Raw genomic sequence first — 18,289 nt, forward strand, 5'->3', positions numbered from 1 at the left:
CAAGGTTCCTCTGCAGCCGCTCTGCCCTGCACCAAGCTCTGCCCTCGGGTAGCTGCAGAGAGAGGGGCGTGCCTGCCGCAGCTGGGAAAGCCGGGGGACCGGGATCCAGGACCCGCAGGGCAGTGCAGAGCTTTCTCTTGCGTGCATCCGGTGCTCAACCCAAGCGGAGGGCTGGGTCCTTTCCCACGGTGCTCTCTGCATCATTTGTGCAGGGGCCGCCATAACTAACACCGAGGAGCAGGGGCATCAAACATAGAACTATACTCTTTCCCGATTCTGGAGGCCCCAAGTCTGAGATCCAGGTGTCCGCAGTTGGTTTTTACTGAGGCCGGTGCTGTGGGTCTCTGTCCTTGGCTTAGAGGACTGTCCCCCTGTGGCTTTCCTCCATGCATGTCTGTGTCTGAATTTCCCCTCCGTATAAGGACCCCCGAGTCCTGGAGGAGGTCTGATCCTGATGACCTTGCTCTATCTCTATGACCTCTGTAAGGACCCCGTCTCCTAGGAAGCCTGCTTTCTGAGGTCCTGGGGTTAGGACTGCAGGACTCACAGTTCAACAAGTACCGCTGTAAATGTAGTGTCGGCTCTCAGCTCATTTCAAGGACTGTTTAGAGGCTTCTGTGCTATTCATTTTCTAAGACAATTGACAGCCACATGTGTGTCATTGTGCCTCTTGGTTGAGCTAAGTGATTTTATTGGCATATTTGAGATCGGTGGATTTGAAACTTTAGAGGTATTTATTGTACGTGAACTTTTTAGGACTTGAACTCATCCTACAATGAACTCCAGGGACACTCGTCACATCTGTAAAATTAGAGGGTCCCACACGAAGCCATTAAAGAGAAACTATTTTTTGAACTGTGACATGTACCTGTGGTGAAACTGTGTGGGTGGCATAGACCACATTTATCAAAGAGCTGTGATTATGTGTGTCCACGCAGGAAAAAATAAGATGAAAGTATTTCTGAATAGTTCATGGAATATTAACCTGGATTAATTCTGACTAGTCGTGTTTTTTGCTTTCCTCCTTGTGTTTATTTTCCCAAATTTTCACCATGACCACATCCCACTTTTATAAATAGAAAGCAGTATTATTTAAAAAGAAAACTGGGAGTCCCTGCTGCGGCACATGGGTTGCGAATCCGACTGCAGTGGCTGGGATCACTGCAGAGGAGTGGGTTCCATCCCTGGCCTGGCACAGTGGGTTAAAGGATCCAGAGTTGCCACCACTGCAGAGTCCATCTCTGGCCCGGGAACCTCCATTAGCCGTGGGTGTGGCCATAAAAAAGACAAAGAAAAGAGAAAAATAAAAGTGGCATAGATAACTTTTTTAAGGGTAGAAAATAGTAATTTCAAATATGTGGCTATGGGATAAAATGGAAAGTGAATTTCAGTAAGACAAACCACACGGCTCGAAAAATGAGGGCTCTCTTATCGGTGGCCTGCCCCACTACAGCCGTGCTAATTACTTCTGTTACCATAAAGCAGGATAAAAATGCTAGGAGTTGAATATAGTATTTGAGGCAGAATTATTTGGGTCTTTCAGAGGTGAGGGCGGGAGGCAGAAGGCTTAGGAAGAATCGCAACGGTTAATGCATTCATCAGTGAAGGTCCCATCATTTTCTTTTAAACCAGCTTCTTTCCAGCTGAAGTTCTCTTCTGACAGTGGTTTCTCCACCTTTAGGAGTTAAATTAGTGGACTTTTTTAAATGCCCAGCTTTCGTAATCTTACTAGGAGAATTATCGACGATTTAATAATATCAGTGGCAAGAAATTAAACCTAGTCTGTCCTTATCACAAAATGTTGGCAGAAAAGTCTCTTCTGCTCTTCAGACAAATTCAGGGCCTTTGATTTGGAGGAGGGCTTTAAAGGTGTGCCTTTGATGTCACTGAGAAGCCACTAGTCTCATGATTGAGGTAGCCCCCAGCAGCCCTCAGCTACCTGCTGGCTGACACAGCTGCTTATCCTGCTTCACGGGGCGACCGCTGTGGTTTCCCATCTCGGTTCATTTAAAGCCTGCCATTTCATCTAAGAGACTCACGGTCTTTCGTCAATAAAACATTAAAGATAATGCCATAGAAACACGCCTTAAGAGAATACCATAGAAACACGCCTTTTTGCTTCTTTATAAACACGGTGATCAAAAGCACAGGTGGGAAAAAAAACCCTTAGAAGGATGGGCTGAGATCTCTGCTTGTCCATCATGACGTCTCTCCTGTGCAGGATGTTGATTTCGTGAAGAATATGCCATATCTGAACCTGCACGGTTCCTGAGTGCTGTCTACACCAAAGGCAGATTGGTATGTTTCCTTTTATTTATAACCCGTCTGAGGAAGCGCTTATCACGATGTTACCGTTGCAGTGGCACCAGGATCCCCAAACCCATTAGCAATCTGAATATCAGGATGTAACAGCAGGAACGGAAGATAGAGCCACGGAGAAAAATAACTTAGAGAAAAACGCATCTCTAGGGGAGAGACGGCGAGGAGTCGTGCTTGCTGACAAGATCTTCCCAGCACCCCCCCCAAGGCTCCCCCAACCACAGGCATTTTTCTTTCTTTTGCCAGATCCCTGCAATGCTTTGAAGACAGAGGCCAGCAGAGGCCAGAAGTCAGGGGCAGAGGGGACAAGGCTAAAAAAAAGCCTTAAAACAAGAACTCTCCTTTCCTTTGTGCCATGAGCTTGATATTGCTAAATGATGCCTCTTCTGGACAAGGTTGTCATTGATGGGTAGGGGGGCGCACACTTGCTGTGTGTCAGGTCCCTCTATGTGATCAGGAGAAGCCAGAGGTACCACCTTTCCTTCTCAGGAGGGAGCAGAGACTCAAGGGGAGATTTCCCCAGCGGGGCACAGCTGGTGGGGGCGCTGTGACTCACGCTCCTCCCTCAAGACGCAGAAAACTTGCTTGAGCCCCGGCCTCCCCCGTGCGACTTGGGGGTTCTTGTTGATGCACCTGATCTGGGCCATCTTGGGTCCAGCTCTTAGCCACCCAGTGTCTGACCCTGCAGGCTGTGAGCCAACCAAAGTCAGACGATGTGTCCTTCTCCTGGGGACCCTCAGCCCCCCGCCCAGTCCCTGACGCATCCATTAGTCCAGGAGCGAGTCACACCCCAGGTTGAGCCTGACACTCAGCCTTGGTCTGACACTGAATCCGTGACCTTCACCATGGATGGGTTTGCACAAAGACAAACGCACCTCATTTTGCTAATCTGCTCTGGAAAAGAGTCTGAAAGTTCTCAGCCTGCGGGATACCTAAGCCCTCTAAGTGGGGAATTTTTCTTGTGCAGCCGTAGGGACAGGCTGGGCCTGGGACTGGAAGAAGCTTGTTCTCGTCCTCCCCTGCTGGCTTAGTAACAGGGCCGAGAAGAAATGTCTCTCTGAGCCTGGGCTTCTGTGAGACCCCCTGTCCTTTGTCCCCTGTGGACCCGGCTCCGTGAGGGCTGTCATCTTTTCTCCAGTGTGACAGCAGCAAACACATACAGAGAGGTCTTTCCGCAGTTGTGTGGCACAGGGGGCGAGTTGCCTGGGGAGATGCAGGGAGAAGGTGTGGAGAGTTGGGGGCTCTGGGGAGATGCTTACTGCTTCAAAGGCTCTTTGTTCCCCAGACCTGGGGGCCTTTGGAAGCAGTGACCCTCTTGTCAAGTCCTAGCTCAGAAAGTGAAGGACCAGGCCAAGTTCTTGTAGGGAAGGCTGGTTGAGCCCCTTAACTAGTACAAGTAAAGATTCAGAAAAAAATTTTTTTTCTTTCTTTTTTTTTTTTTCTTTTTTTTTTAATGGCCACACGTGTAGCATGTGCAAGTTCCAGGGCTAGGGGCCAAATTGGAGCTGCCACTATGGTCTACACTGCAGCCACAACAACACCAGATCTGAGCTACATCTGTGACCTACACTGCTGTTCATGGCAATGCCGGATCCTTAACCCACTGAGCAAGGCCAGGGGTCGAACCTGCATCCTCTCGAACACCATGTCAGGTTCTCAACCCGCTGAGCCACAACAGGAATGCCCGGAAAAAATTCTTGGACTGTCCTTTGTGCCCCAGATTTCACCTTCTGGAATTCATGTCACGTTTCATTCTCTCCATCCTTTTGGAATGAAAAGGAAATATCTTTTCATGGGAACCTGTGGTTTGTCCTAAAGATGAAACAGTATGTCCTGTCTGACTGATTTTTCAAGTGGTTATGATCTGTCCAGAGCTCTGAGTCTGCTTTCACGAGGAAGCGGGCTTTTGTGATTCCATTTCCATTATGATGCATGATTGACATGCCCAATTTTATGGTGTCCGTGGCAAAGTATGGACGGTAGGTCCCTCCACTGCAGTGTTCTCAAAATCGTGTAATAAAAGCCCTCACAATGACAGCGCAGATTCATAGCCGACAGTCATGGCCCATGAGAAAGCAGCAGAGGAAAGGCTTCAAAGACCGTATTAGAATAATTTTCCAGATCCTTGACACGACCCGACTTCTTGAATCTTTTACTTGCTTTAGGAAAACATGTGACCAGTGCCCGGGAGAGTCCCCAGGAGCCCAAGGGGGAAGGAAATAGCGGTGACACAATAGCTCTCTCATCTGTCTTGGTGAAAATGTTGGTATTTTGTCCTCGTGGCTTCTTGTAGTACTCTTGATTTTCTAAAGCATTGCATTAAAATATGATTTATCTTTTTTCCAACCTTACTGAGGTCTAATTGACAAATAAACGTGAAACATATGTAAATTGTAGAGCCGGATGAGCTGACCTATACATACGTTGTGAAAAGATTCCCACCGCCAGGTTCATGACCAGAAGCATCACCTCCCGTATTTACCTTCTCGGTGGTGAAAGCCCTTAAGTTTCACTGTCGTGCAAATCTCAAATATACCACGGTATTGTCCACACGGCCATCAGGTTCACAGCCGAGCCTCAGGCCTTCCTCACAACCACACGTTTCGACACTCCCCAGCCCCTTCCGTTTCCCGCAGCCACCGTTCTACCCTCTGCACCTGTGAGTCTCACTTTCTTTTTCTTCTTAAGATTCCACATATACGTGCTCCCAAGCAGCCTTTGTCTTTTTTTTTTTTTTTTTTTTAGGTTTTATTGAAGTCTGGTTGATTTATAGTGTTGGGATAACTTCTGCTGTACAACAAAGTGATTCCGTTATCCATGTCCACATCCATTCTCCCAGATTCTTCCCCCACATAGATGATGACAGAATACCGGCTAGAGCTCTCTGTGCTGCACAGCAGGTCCCCACTGGCCAGTCCTTCCATGTACCTTAGGGTGTGTAGGCCAATCCCAAACCCTCCCCCTCCCTGTTCCCCTTTGGTAACCATAGTGTGTTTTCGAAGCCTGCGAGTGTTTCTAGTGTTTCTGTTCTGCACATAAGTTTATTTGTATCCTTTTTTTTTTCTCTTTGTAGAGCCACACCCCCGGCATATGGAAGTTCCCAGGCCAGCGATCAAATCGGAGCTACAGCTGCCAGCCTACGCCACAGCCATAGCAACTCCAGCTGCATCTGTGTCATACTCCACAGCTCATGGCAACACTGGATCCTTAACCTAATGAGCGAGACCAGGGATCGAACCCACATCCTCATGGATACTAGCTGTGTTCATTACCGCTGAGCCACAGCAGGAATTTCTGTATCCTTTTCTTTTTTTTTTTTTTTTTTTTAAAGATTCCACATATAGGTGATATCATGTGATGTTTGTCTTTCACTGTCTAACTTCACTTAGTATGATAATTTCTAGGTCCAACCATGTTGCTTCAAATGGTATTATTTTGTTCTATTTTATGGCTGAGTAACGTTCTGTCATGTACGTGTACCACATCTTCTTTATCCACTCTTCCGTCAATGGACATTAAGGTTGTTTCCATGTCTTGGCTGTTGTCAATAGTGCTGCAATGCACATCGGGGTGCAAGTGTCTTTTTGAATGATGGTTTTGTCCAGATAGATGCTCAGGAGTGGGCTGGATCATATGGTAGTTCTATTTTTGTTTTTTTGCATTGGTCTTGATGAATGAGTTTCTTGCTGCCCTCTTTAGTTCTGTGCCGAGGTGAATGCCTCACTCGCTGTGCCCAAGAGAATACTCCAAGAACACTCACAGCTTTTGTGATAGATTTCACAGGGAAGAAGAGCAGACTGGGAGGCAATGTAGTCACTCGTTTTCACAGGACGTGGAGACTTGTGGTGAACGTGCAGTAGGATTGTTTGTGTCTGTTTGCAATGGTCAGGACACCAGCAAGCCTTCTATTCAAGCTGACAGTGTTAAGAGAGCTATTATGATGGTCTATATGGCCCTAGAGACAGCCGAGAAGTGGTTGGACACATCATAATGCCTGCTCAGAGCTCAACACACAGGAAGTGGCTCCAAAGCCAGTTGTTTACCAGAAGACTGGTGTGGCCTATTCCAGTAGTGACGCATCTAATATGAAAGGATTGTCCGTGCCTTTGCACCTTGGTTGAAAAGAGGCACCCAGCCAAACCTATGTGCTGAGTCAGACCCCTCTCTGGTGTCCCATCAGACCCTACCAGGGAGGCCTCTGTGGGTGGCTAGCTGGCATGGGCTCCGCAGCCTTCAGGCAGGTCTGAAGGGACAGCACATTGCCTCCTGCCTAAGCCATGTATCTCCGCCTCTTGCCCTGGGGCTTCCTCCTTTTCCCCCTGCAGGGGCCGGGTAGGAGATGTGGTCCTATCTAGAAGCTTCGGGAATTATGCTCTCTGGTGAACGTCTTGGGCCAGCAAGAGGCGGGAGCTGGTGGATCCCCTCCTTGACCCTGGGTCTGTCCTTGGACACGTTTGCACATCCCTGGGGGCGGTGCCAAAATGGGGTTCTGGGTGCACCTGTCAGTGCCAGTGGGAGTTGTTGTGTGGGCTGTCTCGGCCCCACTCCCACCCTGGCCCCTCATTCTTGGCCCCTCCCACTCCAACAAAGCTGTAGCACAGAGGGCTCTGCTTTCTGGAAAACCAAACGAAGGCGTATTCCTGGTTACTTTCCAGTAGCCCTTGATGCAATGGGACTGTCGGGGTAAATTACTTCAAAAATCATACCTTTATGAAGTTCCCACTGTGGCTCAGTGAGTTAAGGATCTGGCACTGCTGCAGCTGAGGTATAGGTCGCAGCTGTAGCTTGGATTCAATCCCTGGCCCAGGAACATCTATGTGCTATGGATGTGGCCCAAAAAGAAATTTTAAAAAATCGTATCTTTAAGTACCAAGTCTGCCTTCTCACAAATAGTTGGCCCCTGCTGGATGATCAGAAGGAACTCTGTATGCTCACTCTTCATTTAGGCTCCTTTGAGTTGGGGTTTATCAAATGCTGAAATGCTGTCTTTTTATCAGTCCATATCACTGAGAAGGAAAACTCTGTTCTGAGACCCGTGGGAGTCGCCAGGCAAGGGTTGAGGATCTGAGGGCCCAGAGGAGGCCACCCCCAGCGGGCTCGGTCTTGTCCCCTCTGATCTCCTTCCTGCTCCTCGGCAGTCTCCTCAGCATCACGAAGCCTCCGGCTTGTGCATCAGAAGACAGCGACCCCAAGGCTGTGATTTTAACTTTGTGCGCCATGTCCTTAGCTGGGGACCTAGCACTTTCTGAGGGTGAAGCGGGAAGTTAGAAGGAGGGGCTTTGGAGGACGGGCATCTGTGTTCTAAGGAGACCGGTGGTCCTCTCATCTGTGAGGGCAAACGTAGGTTGAGTGGCGTACACTCCCTCACAGGACCCCCTGTCCTTTAAAGCGGTCCTGGGGACGGTGGCAGGGGTGCTGTCTTACACGTGTGGAGAGGAAACGCCAGTGTCCCGAGGATCACAGGCCCGGGGTTGGCTTGAGCAGTCGGCTGTTCCTCTTGACACTTAGCAAAGGAGGAAGACGGTTCTAGAAGCTTCCGAGACAGGAGGGTCCGTGGTGGGACAAGGAGTAGAGCAGGGTCCCCGCCCAGGACTGTTGAAGAACGTGTGACATCGTTAGGGCAGGGGTGGGGCTGAACTTGACTGGGAGTGGACCTGAAGGAGAACTTCTGTGCCAAGGGCCAGGACGAGGGTCAAGAACCACAGCCATGTTCCCCTGGGAGCCAAATCGTGAGGGGCTCTGGTCCGGTTTTGCTGTGATTAACATGGATGCTGATTTTTTTTTTTTTGCCTCAACTTTCTGCCCCGCTGAGGAAAAAATAAGCAAAAGCCCGTCTGTACCCACCACTACTGTTCTTGGTGGCCATGGACGATTGACTGTCCCAGTGGGTCAGAAAACGTGGAAGCCAATTTCAGCTACTACAGAGGCACTGCGGGCCCCTTGCAGGAAGCTCTTCAAAGACACCATGTTTGGGCTTCCAGATAATTTCCATGGTGTGTTTGACACATCTGTGTCTACCTGGTACTGGTGTATATCATCGGTCAGAGAGACCTTTTTCTGCCTTCTGCATACACTAATCAACCAGGTTGTATTGAAAGGTAAACTAAGTGACGTAGTGGTGGTGTTGATGACATCATGGATTTACTTCTGCAATTCCTAGGGAAGACCTGGGAATTCCAGGATTTCACATCAGGGTTTGCTCTGAAGACAATTTGCTTATGTTTTCCTTTCCTCCTTCTTCCTTCCTTCCTTCCTTCCTTTCTTTCACCACACCTGTAGCGTACTGAAGTTCCTGCGCTAGGGGGTCAAATTGGAGGTGCAGCTGTTGGTCTGCACCACAGCCACTGCAACGTGGGATCTGAGCTGCATCTATGACCTACACTGCAGCTTGCCGCAACACTGAATCCTTAACCCACTGAGTGACACCAGGGATGGAACCCGCATCCTCGTGGACACTACGTCAGGTTCTTAAGCTGCCCAGCCATGACAGGAATTCCATGTTCTATTCCTTGAACACTGGATCTTATTGTTCGTCTGATTAGAATAGATTCTGGTCTCTTGATGTGGCCACTTCTGTTCTTTGGGTAACACCGTTTCTCAGGGTGACGAACTCATGGCAGGGGCTAAGGATGGGGAGGTTGTCTTCTCTTGCTTTCGAACAAGAGTTGGTGTGGAGAAAGGGCAGCTTCTCCTCTCAGGGCCCTGATGTCCACCGTGAAAAGAACCTTCTCCTTACTGGTCTTTTGGAGAACAACATCCATCCAGTGGCTTATTTCAGCATAGCCTAGCCCCAAGTCCTTGTGTCATTTAAACGCTAGCAAAGCTCTAACAGCACTTCCACAATCAAGCCCTGGACTGTTGGTCTGCCTCAGCTTCTTCCCTAAGTCAAGTGTCCTTAAAACTCTTGCTTGGGGTGCTCACATAGTCACCCTGACCTCCACGCAGGCACCTCCCCACCTGTGGGGGCCTCAGAAGGATACTGGGAGATGTGAAACTGTGGTGGTTCAAAGGGAAACGCCAGAGCCAGCGCCTTGGGGTTGGAGCTCTGGCTCTGCCCCCTCCCAGCTGTGTGACCTTGAGCCAGTCCCTTGTGCCTTAGGATGCTGTCTGCAGAGTGATGCTGATGAGGACACTGATGGTATCTAGCCAGTCAGGGATGCAGCCAGAATTCAATGAACTGGTGATGCCCAGGACCACCTGTCTGGCCTCAGCATCCCAACACCCAGCCTGACCCAGACCCCCTCCAGGTACCAGTTCCTGGGCATTCTGGCCACCTCACCTGGTCATAAAACAAGCACAGATGAGGACTGCCATAGACCCCAGGAACAGGAAAGCTCTTGGATGGTTCTCCCACTGCTCTCAGCCTTGCCTTAAAAATGTCGCCGGGGAGGTCTGATTGCGGCACAGCAGAAACGAACCTGACTAGTATCCTTGAGGATGTGGGTTCAAACCCTGGCCTTGGTCAGTGGGTCGGGGATCTGGTGTTGCCATGAGCTGTGGTGTAGGTCCCGGATTCGGCTCAGATCCTGCATTGTTGTGGCTGTGGTGTAGGCTGGCAGCTGTAGCTCTGATTCGGCCCCTAGCTTGGGAACTTCCATATATGCCTTGGGCCCTAAAAAGCAAAAAAAAAAAAAAAAAAAAAAAGTCACCAGCTCTCAAAGATTTCTGAAGTTAGATGCTTTCAGTGACTAGCTCTTTTTGGTCGGGATCATCTTCCATCTGAGAAACCATCTCTTTATGACATCTAGCAGCTTCATTTTGCCTCCGGCAAATAAGACCTGACACAAAACCCCTGTCTTAGGAATCCTGCAAAAACGAGCCTCCTTTTCCCCTGTGCACATTTCATTTTGATTTTCTAAAGGTTTCTAGGAGGCGATCTTTCACGCCACGAAGTATAGAAGACATTTGAAAGGTGTCAGTGTTTAAGGAATTTAAAGATAATGGGGCTGAGTGCCTGTTTTGCACTTGTATCCTGCTTAATTTGACTTCATTCAAGTCTAAAACCCTATCATTCCATTCCATGGAATTTGCTTTGCTCTCTGAGTCATCCGTGAATTATGTGGGGAAGGATGGGGGGTTTAGATCCAGGACGGGGCTCAGCCTCCAGCGGTGGCTGCGTGCTGCTGGTTGAATGATCCGGTTTCCATCACAGGCAGTGAACTTACCAGTTTTGTGTTTGAAATGAGGGAACACAATAAGCCCAGGCAAGAAGAAAGTAGCCTTTTTTTTTTTTTTGCTTGCAAATTGACTGCATTTAGGAAATGTGTAATTTGGTTTTCATCAAGAGAAGAGGATGCAGGTTACAGGTTGAGGGCTTTTGATGGCGGGGCCACGATCTGGGGAGCTAGGTGGAGTTTATCAAAGAAGAGTCGATGGTTGGCTAGGGCTGCAGCCTCTGTGGGGAGGCGGGCAGGTCTGGATCCTGAAAACACAAGACCTTTCAAATTAAATAGGAAGGAGCCACTCACATTTATCGACTCTTTCCAATCTGTCACTTTCCCTTTCCCCTCTTGCCAGAGAGAAGTGCTTTTTCTTCTCTGAATGAAGCAACACACCCCCTGACCTGGGTGGGCGTTTGCACTTCATACTGACTGGGATGGGGTGTGTGTGTGTGTGTGTGTGTGTGTGTGTGTGTGTGTCTGTGTCTGTGTGTGTCTGTGTGTAGTGGGGTTGGTAATAAACGGAAAACTTGCGTTTGCCTCTTTTTCGAGTGACCATCTGCACCAGGCAGTAAGCGGGCACAGGCAAGATTAACTGTGTTCACTTAAGTCTATATCATGTATTCACTTACTTATTTACACTAATCAGATCTCAAAAGCAAGATTTTCCCCAGATGATCCAGCTGCTTAATCAAGGGTTGACGGAGGACCTGGGGATGTCTCACGACAACTTTGAGCAATAATGGGGACTGATGGTTATTATTATTGTTTTTCTTTTCTGGCCACCCTGTGGCCTATGGAAGTTCCCAGGCCAGGGGTCGAATCCGAGCCATAGTTGCAACCTACACCACACCTGCCGCAGTGCTGGATCCTTTAACCCACTGTGCTGGACCAGGGATGGAACTTGCATCCTGGCACTTCAGAGACACCACTGATCCCACTGAGCCACAGTGGGAACTCCTTTTCTTTTTTGAAAGTTGAGAGTTAAGTTTTATTTGGGGCAAAATTAGGACTTAAGCCTGGGAGACAGTATCTCAGGTAGTCCTGAGAAATCTGCTCCCTCCACAGGGGGAACTCCTGATTATCATTTTTAGGTTGAATCCTTGAACTCAAATATAAATTTTAAGGGCACTCTGAACCCTGGTGGGTGTCACCTGTATTGATTTTCTCCTTCTTCAGTGCCTCGCTTCTCTTTCCAGGATCCTGCTCAGATGGTTTTGTGACAAAGATAATTTTTGCAAGACCAGCTTGGCAGGGAGATCCAGTCATCCGTCTAGACTCCGCCACCATCTAGCTATGTGACATTGGACAAGCGGGCTTCCTGCTCAACTTCATTTCTTTCCCTGAGTGTTAGAAACTTGACAATGGCTTCATTTTTTTCCTCAACTTGAAGCATATTTTCTGATAATGACCAGAAAATTGGATTGACAAAGTATGTCTCTCCATGGACTAGAGCAATTCTGAACATCGTGTTATTTAAGGACAGTAGCTGGATAAGCTTTGAGGCAACGTGCTTCTATGTTTGCCCACATAATGTACTGCACACAGGTCCCCTGACACATAGCCAGAGACGCCTGCCCCAAGATTCAAAACTAACCATAAACAATTTATACTTTCGGTCAACCTGGTAAAATGAAAATACAGAGGATAGGCACTAAAACAGAAAAATAACTCAGCGATAGGAGAAACTCGACTATTGACCTAAGATATTTTTAGTTGATTAAAACGTATTTGAAGATAAGACATTGAGCATAGGAAAGGGATAAAAATAGAGCAGCGTAATCATTGACAAAAGTGACAGTTCTGATCTCGCGGTTGGCACAAACTCTTGGCTGATTCCCCTCTATTTTCGGTGACATTAGGCTCTATCAACAGTCTTCTGTCTGGTTTCTCTTGTGACCCGTGAACTGAGTCCAGGAGGGTGGTCTGGGGAATTTCAGCAGGTCCTTTCATGGGTTGATCTTTTCTTGGTCATCATGCTTTCCCCAGTTGAGCCAAAGTGACATGGAACTTGATACTATGCCAAGAGGTATCTGAAACAGTAAGGGCGATAAAAATAAATCCTGAAACGGTCTGATAACAATTTCTTTCTCCCCCCCATGCCTTTAGCGACAAGGAGCTGGGGCCACCAATGGAAAAGACAAGACATCTGGCGAAAATGGTAAGACCCCCATGAATAGTCCCATTACGTACTTTTTCCTCATCTGCAGCCTTGGGCATGTGCCTTGTGTGGCTTCCATCCACATCGGCTACTCTCTATGCCTGCACTCAGCCTGAGAGTGGATTTTAGCAATTCCAAGCATCACTGTGGTCTGGTTTGACAAAGGCAACTGAGCTAAATGCAGTGATAAGAACAGTTCCTCTCCCAGAGGAGGACACCCGTTTTGGGCAAGATGATAATTACAGTGCAAATATAGTTCTCTGCTTTCTTCATTAGGGCTGGTGAGAATCCTCTGAGTTGTGGTGAGGATAACATGAGATCAAATGAGCAAAGTGCTTTGAAAACTGTGAAGCTCCGAGCTTCACGGGAAAGGAGGGCTTAACACCTGCTGTGAGCCGCCCCCCTCCCCAAACTCCCAGCCCCCATCCACAGAGCCCAGGGCTGGTCCCAAGGGAGGTCCTGGATCAGTGCCCCTGCGAGAGTCGCCAGCAGATAAACCTACTAGCGGAGACCAGAGCACTTGCGTCCCTGAGCCCAGTCTCCCCCGCAGCCTTCCACTGCAGGGACAAGCATCAGATTTTATGGATGGGGAAACAGCCTGGAAGTGGGGGTTGCTGGGATGAGGCCAGGAACGGGAAGGGCATGGACTCTGAAGGAGACAGAGCTGGGAGGAAGCCCAGCTGCCCCGTTTTAGAGGTTGTGATGGAGGATGTCTGGTAATGATAAAAAAATCCCCAGTAAGTGCCAAGGGTTCCAGTCATGGTTCTGATGAGGCGAGGTTCCGGGCATCCTTATTTTTGGTTAATTGCAAAATGAACTCACTTTTTGTGGAAAGCTACTCTTGCTTCCTCCTGGATGAAATTCAGGCTGATGCCCACTCATCCAACTGCGAGTGAGGCCAGTCTCAAACATCAGCTGGGAAAATTCCTCAGGGGGCTGAAGACCACTTAGAATCCATGGCTGTGACTGAGTGGGGCCTGGGCAAGACCCATCCACCAGCTGGTGCCTTCAGCCGGGTCTGCTCACTCACCCACCCCTTTGGAGCCAGCCTGCTGGGCAGGGTCTGGTTGGTGACCCCTGGGGTGCAAGGGTCATTGTGTCAATAAGCAGAGGTCTTGGTGCCTGAGAAAGTCCTGATCAGACCTGGGGGGTTGGGGAGGTAGGGAGGAAATAAGCTGTCGTAAGCCTTTCCCATCTTCTCTGTGTGTTTGGGGGCAGGGGGTGGCGTGGGCTATTAGCCAGGAGGTCAGAGAGCAGAGGAGGAACAAAAGGAGAGCTCCTCAAACGCTCCTCTTGGCCAGGCTTCCAGATCTTCTGGGTTCACAGATTCACATCCCTCTTGGCATTGGAGTTCGTGTCACGGAACCTGCCAACTTTGGAATCTCTGAGAAGCTTCTCAGAGATCCCCTCCTGAAGCAGTTCTCAATTTCTTCTGCCCTCGCAACTTCATTCTTAAAAATTCTCAAAGACCCCAAGGGAATTTTGTTTTCCTCGATCTATGATGCTCGTGTTAGAAATTAAAGTGGAGAAACTTTTGAAAGGTTTTCTTGTCCCTTCATTAAAAAAGAAGGTCAATCAAATAAAAATAAATAAGTACCTAAAAATAAAATAAAAATAACATACCTATGGCATATTAACATAAATAGCATTTTCAGAATAAAAAGTAATGATAGTTTCTGAGACAGAAAATAATATTTAGTGAGTTTTGTAAAAAATTTTTTTTTTAAGTTTTATTTTTATTAAAGTATAGTTGATTTGGAGTGTTGTGCTTGTTTCTGCTATGCAGCATAATGACCCAGTCATACATATATATATATATATATATTATATATAAGCATTCTTTTTTCTCATACTATCTGCCATCATGTTCTATTCCAAGAGATTGGATAGAGTTCCCTGTGCTGTACAGCAGGACCTCATGGCTTATCCATTCTAAATGGAACCATTTGCATCTACCACCCCCAGAGAAAGAGTTTTATGTTTCTGCAAATCACTTTCATGTCTGGCTGCAGAGATGACAGCTCCTTCTACATTCAGTCTGAAATAAAATCACGTGCTGTGTAGCCTCTGGAAAATTCTACTCAGCCCCTCTGAGAGGGTGAGACTTAAAATTGCAAATAGTACCTTAGCACTATAAAAAAATAATTTTGACCTTTGTGGGCTCCCTCGAAGGAAGGACGTGCTCCCAGGATACCTGGTCTACACTTTGAGAGCCGCTGATCCAGGTAACTCCAGGACCGTGCAGGAGGAGCCGGGAGTCTGGGGTCAGGCAGGATGGTGGCCATGGCAGGACCAGGTCCCTTGTGTTTCCAGCCTGTCCGCCCGGCTTCACCCTGGAAGTCACAGGTCTTTCAAAGCACGTCTACACGCTCTGTGCTTTGCACCAGAGGGAATTGTCAGCTGTTACACGAGACACCGCTATCTTTTACATAAAAACCGATCCACTCTATTGAAAATTGCTTGTGTCTTTTGGGGAGGTATAAAAATTAACAGAAAGGAAACAATTCACGGTGCCATGGATAAAGCTTTTCTTTAATTCTAGATATTAGAAGGCTTTCACTTTTGAGTAGAAAAAGGTAGAGATTGTTTGATATAGACTCATGGTGTTGTGTAAATTCAAATTGTTGACATGTTCCATCTTAATTTTAGATAAAAGTGCTCATATGTGATATACATACATAGCGTTTTATTATAATATTAAGTTTGTGCTTTTGCCTCTAATCGTGGACGAAGCCAAAAGTTGATAACAACCCAAGAAAGATTGGGGTAAAGATTTCTAGAAGTGGTCTAACAGATGCTTCTCTAAACATCTAAGTGGCTTCACTCCTTGTTCTTAAATTCATAATATGAGAAGATCATCTTAGAGTGTCTATTTCAACATAAAATTACATTCCATCGAAATTTAGGTTATTAAATTTCGATGGGTCATCATGGGTATCCTGAGAGATCTTTTATCTTCAGGTCTATTTCCTATTAATACAAATTAAGCTGCCTGCATATAAGGAACAGGGCCTCATGATAATAGAGCTCTGAGGCACAGACTATCAAAATGTTAGGAGGCTTGGATAGTCATCTATTAATCATAAAATGAACATCCCCAGACTTCATGAGTTCACCACAAGTCTAAGTGTTTTTATTTTAAATATTGTAAATTTAGTTGAGGCCTCTCTGTAACACGAAGCAAGGAAGACAATGGGAGTGAATTACAGGTGCCTTGAGATTCTAACTTGGATCTCAGAGGACATAAGTCAGATACATTAAAACACCAGAGGGATCTAAATTCCGGGGATCTGCTAAATTGTTGTCATATTAAGTATTTTCTCAAGACGGCCATCGGCTGGGCGTGTAGATTCTTCTACGATTTATTTTTGCAGCCTTGTTGTTGCCGCGGCATTTATTGATGTGCAATTTGAAATTTGACCTATATCCACCCCACCGTATCCAGAACAACCTTAAAATGGTCTTACTCTCCAGAGCACCAACCTCTGGATTCACCACCCAGCAAATCCAGATGTTTCTCATCTGCAGTGTGAAGATAGCCCCCTCCCCACCCCGAAATACTAGGGTTATACTTATTTTTTAAATTAAAAAGACAAATTCATTAGAAGCTTGCTGTTTCAGAGTTTTTCATCCCTATAAGAACACAGTATAGGAGGTCCTGTCATGGTGCAGCGGAAATGAATCTGACTAGGAACCATGAGGTTGTGGGTTTGCTCCCTGGCCTTGCTCAGTGGGTTAAGGATCCGGCATTGCCGTGAGCTGTGGTGTAGGTTGCAGACATGGCTCGGATCCTGTGTTGCTGTGGCTGTGGTGTAGGCTGGCAGATGCAGCTCCGATTAGACCCCTAGCCTGGGAACCTCCATATGCCCTAAAAGAAAAAAAAAAGAACACAGTACATTTATGCTTTGATTAGTTTAGGCCGAGGACTTCATTTGTTTCTATTTTTTTATTTAAACTTTAATTAATTTTTTTATGGCTGAATCGGATGCATGTGGAAGTTCCTGGGCCAGGGATTGAATCTGAGCCACAGCTGTGACCCCGCAGCAGTGCTGGATCCTTTAACCACTGCACCGGGCCGGGGATTGAACCCACACCCCTGCACCCACCCAAGCGGCTGCAGTTGGATTCTTAGCCCACTGTGCCAGAGTGGGAACTCCCTATTTTTAGATATAATACACCTGAGTGAAACAACACTTCATAGCTCCTGCTACAATTCATCTGCCGCATTAAATTCAACCATGCTTATAAACACAGACACAACCATCTGAATCTAGATTATTTATCACTGATTACCAGTTTGGACACAACCTAAAGATTTTTTTTGGGGAGCGGGGAGAAAATCATTTGGGCTATTTTGATCTGTCTGTTGATATCTATCGTCCAGAGAGACTCCAAGAGTTAGATTTCTTTATTTTCATACAAAAGTAGGAAAATATTGGAAAGAGATTGCCTGCTGGGAGACTTCCCATCCAAAGGAAAGGTTTATGAGTAATACATCTCTGATGGAGTTTTCTTTCAGAGCTTGGACGCTTATCCCAGCTAAACTGAACTTCTCAAACTGGAATGGATTTCTCTTGACTTAGTGAGCTGTGATATATTTGTTTCCAAAAGTGTCTTTGGAGGTGAAAGACCTGTGGACACACCTGAGTTTGATAAGAGACTCCCCACCAGCCAATCCAGGATGTAGGTAGATGCCCAGAAGGAGGGTATCATTCTGAACTACCTGCAGGGCTCGCCACAGTTTTCTTTCTTTTTTTTTTTTTTTAATTTTAAATACATTTCATTGGAGTATAGGACATTCAAGGCTGTATCAGTCCCAGGTGTACAGCAAAGTGAATCACCCAACATATACATATATATATCCATTCTTTTTCAGATTCTTTCCCCATCTAGGCCATCTCAGAGAGTTGAATAGTTTTCCCCGAGCTAGGTAGTAGGTGTTTATTACAGATCGAATTTGTATATAGCAGCATGTATGTGCCAATCCCAGCCTCCCAATTTGTTCCCCCCCATGTTTCCCCTCAAACTTGGTTTTGAAATTTTTGCCTCTGTTTCTGTTTTGTGGATAAGTTCTTTTGTATAATTTTTTATTAGCTTTCACATATTAGTGATCTCATTTCATATTTGTCTTTCTCTGTCTGACTTACTTCACTTGGTAGGATAATCTCTAGGCCCATCCATGTTGCTGCAAATGGCATTATCTTGCTCTTTTTAGTGGCTGAATAATATTCCATGGAGCAGCCCCCTGCCCTTAGGGTTACAGAGAGTGCGCCCTAGAGCTGCCAAACAAAGGGAGTAATGGGGCTCGGGGGAAGGCTCCTGCCCCCCATGGCGGCTACAAAGAGCCTCCTGGCAAAGGGAGGGACTGCAGGAGCAGCTGTTGACATGGTCAGCTATAGAGAATGGTCCTGTGAGCTGCTTGGTAGCAGGAGGGGTCACAGGAGCTACTACTGCTTTGCTCCCCCCACCGCCACCACACACATTACAAGACTGAGAAATTGTAGTTTCTTTGAGGTGTAAGTAGCTACTCAGGCACCATCCTTGAACAGGTGCCTCTTCTTTGGAAAAGGGGTCGTGTCTTGAGAAGTTTCTGGAAGGTGTGGGAATATGCTAGAAGCACCTAAGATTTAGCTTGCTTTGGTAGGATTAT

At 47.0% G+C, this 18,289-nt stretch overlaps 1 protein-coding gene across 1 annotated transcript in view; it reads left to right on the plus strand.

Moving 5' to 3' along the window:
- The window catches only part of PCP4 (Purkinje cell protein 4), a 66,519-nt gene that overhangs the window by 19,459 nt on the left and 28,771 nt on the right, over positions 1 to 18,289 (plus strand). The window contains exon 2 of the mRNA XM_021071000.2: positions 12,588 to 12,639. Coding sequence (XP_020926659.1) covers positions 12,588 to 12,639 — 52 coding nt within the window. The remainder of the gene's footprint in view (positions 1 to 12,587; positions 12,640 to 18,289) is intronic.

Source organism: Sus scrofa, chromosome 13, assembly GCF_054392235.1.
Source record: "Sus scrofa isolate SSC_HxYL_T2T_F1_AM1 chromosome 13, Sscrofa_HxYL_maternal_Yorkshire_Landrace_v2.0, whole genome shotgun sequence".
Lineage (NCBI taxonomy): Eukaryota > Metazoa > Chordata > Mammalia > Artiodactyla > Suidae > Sus > Sus scrofa.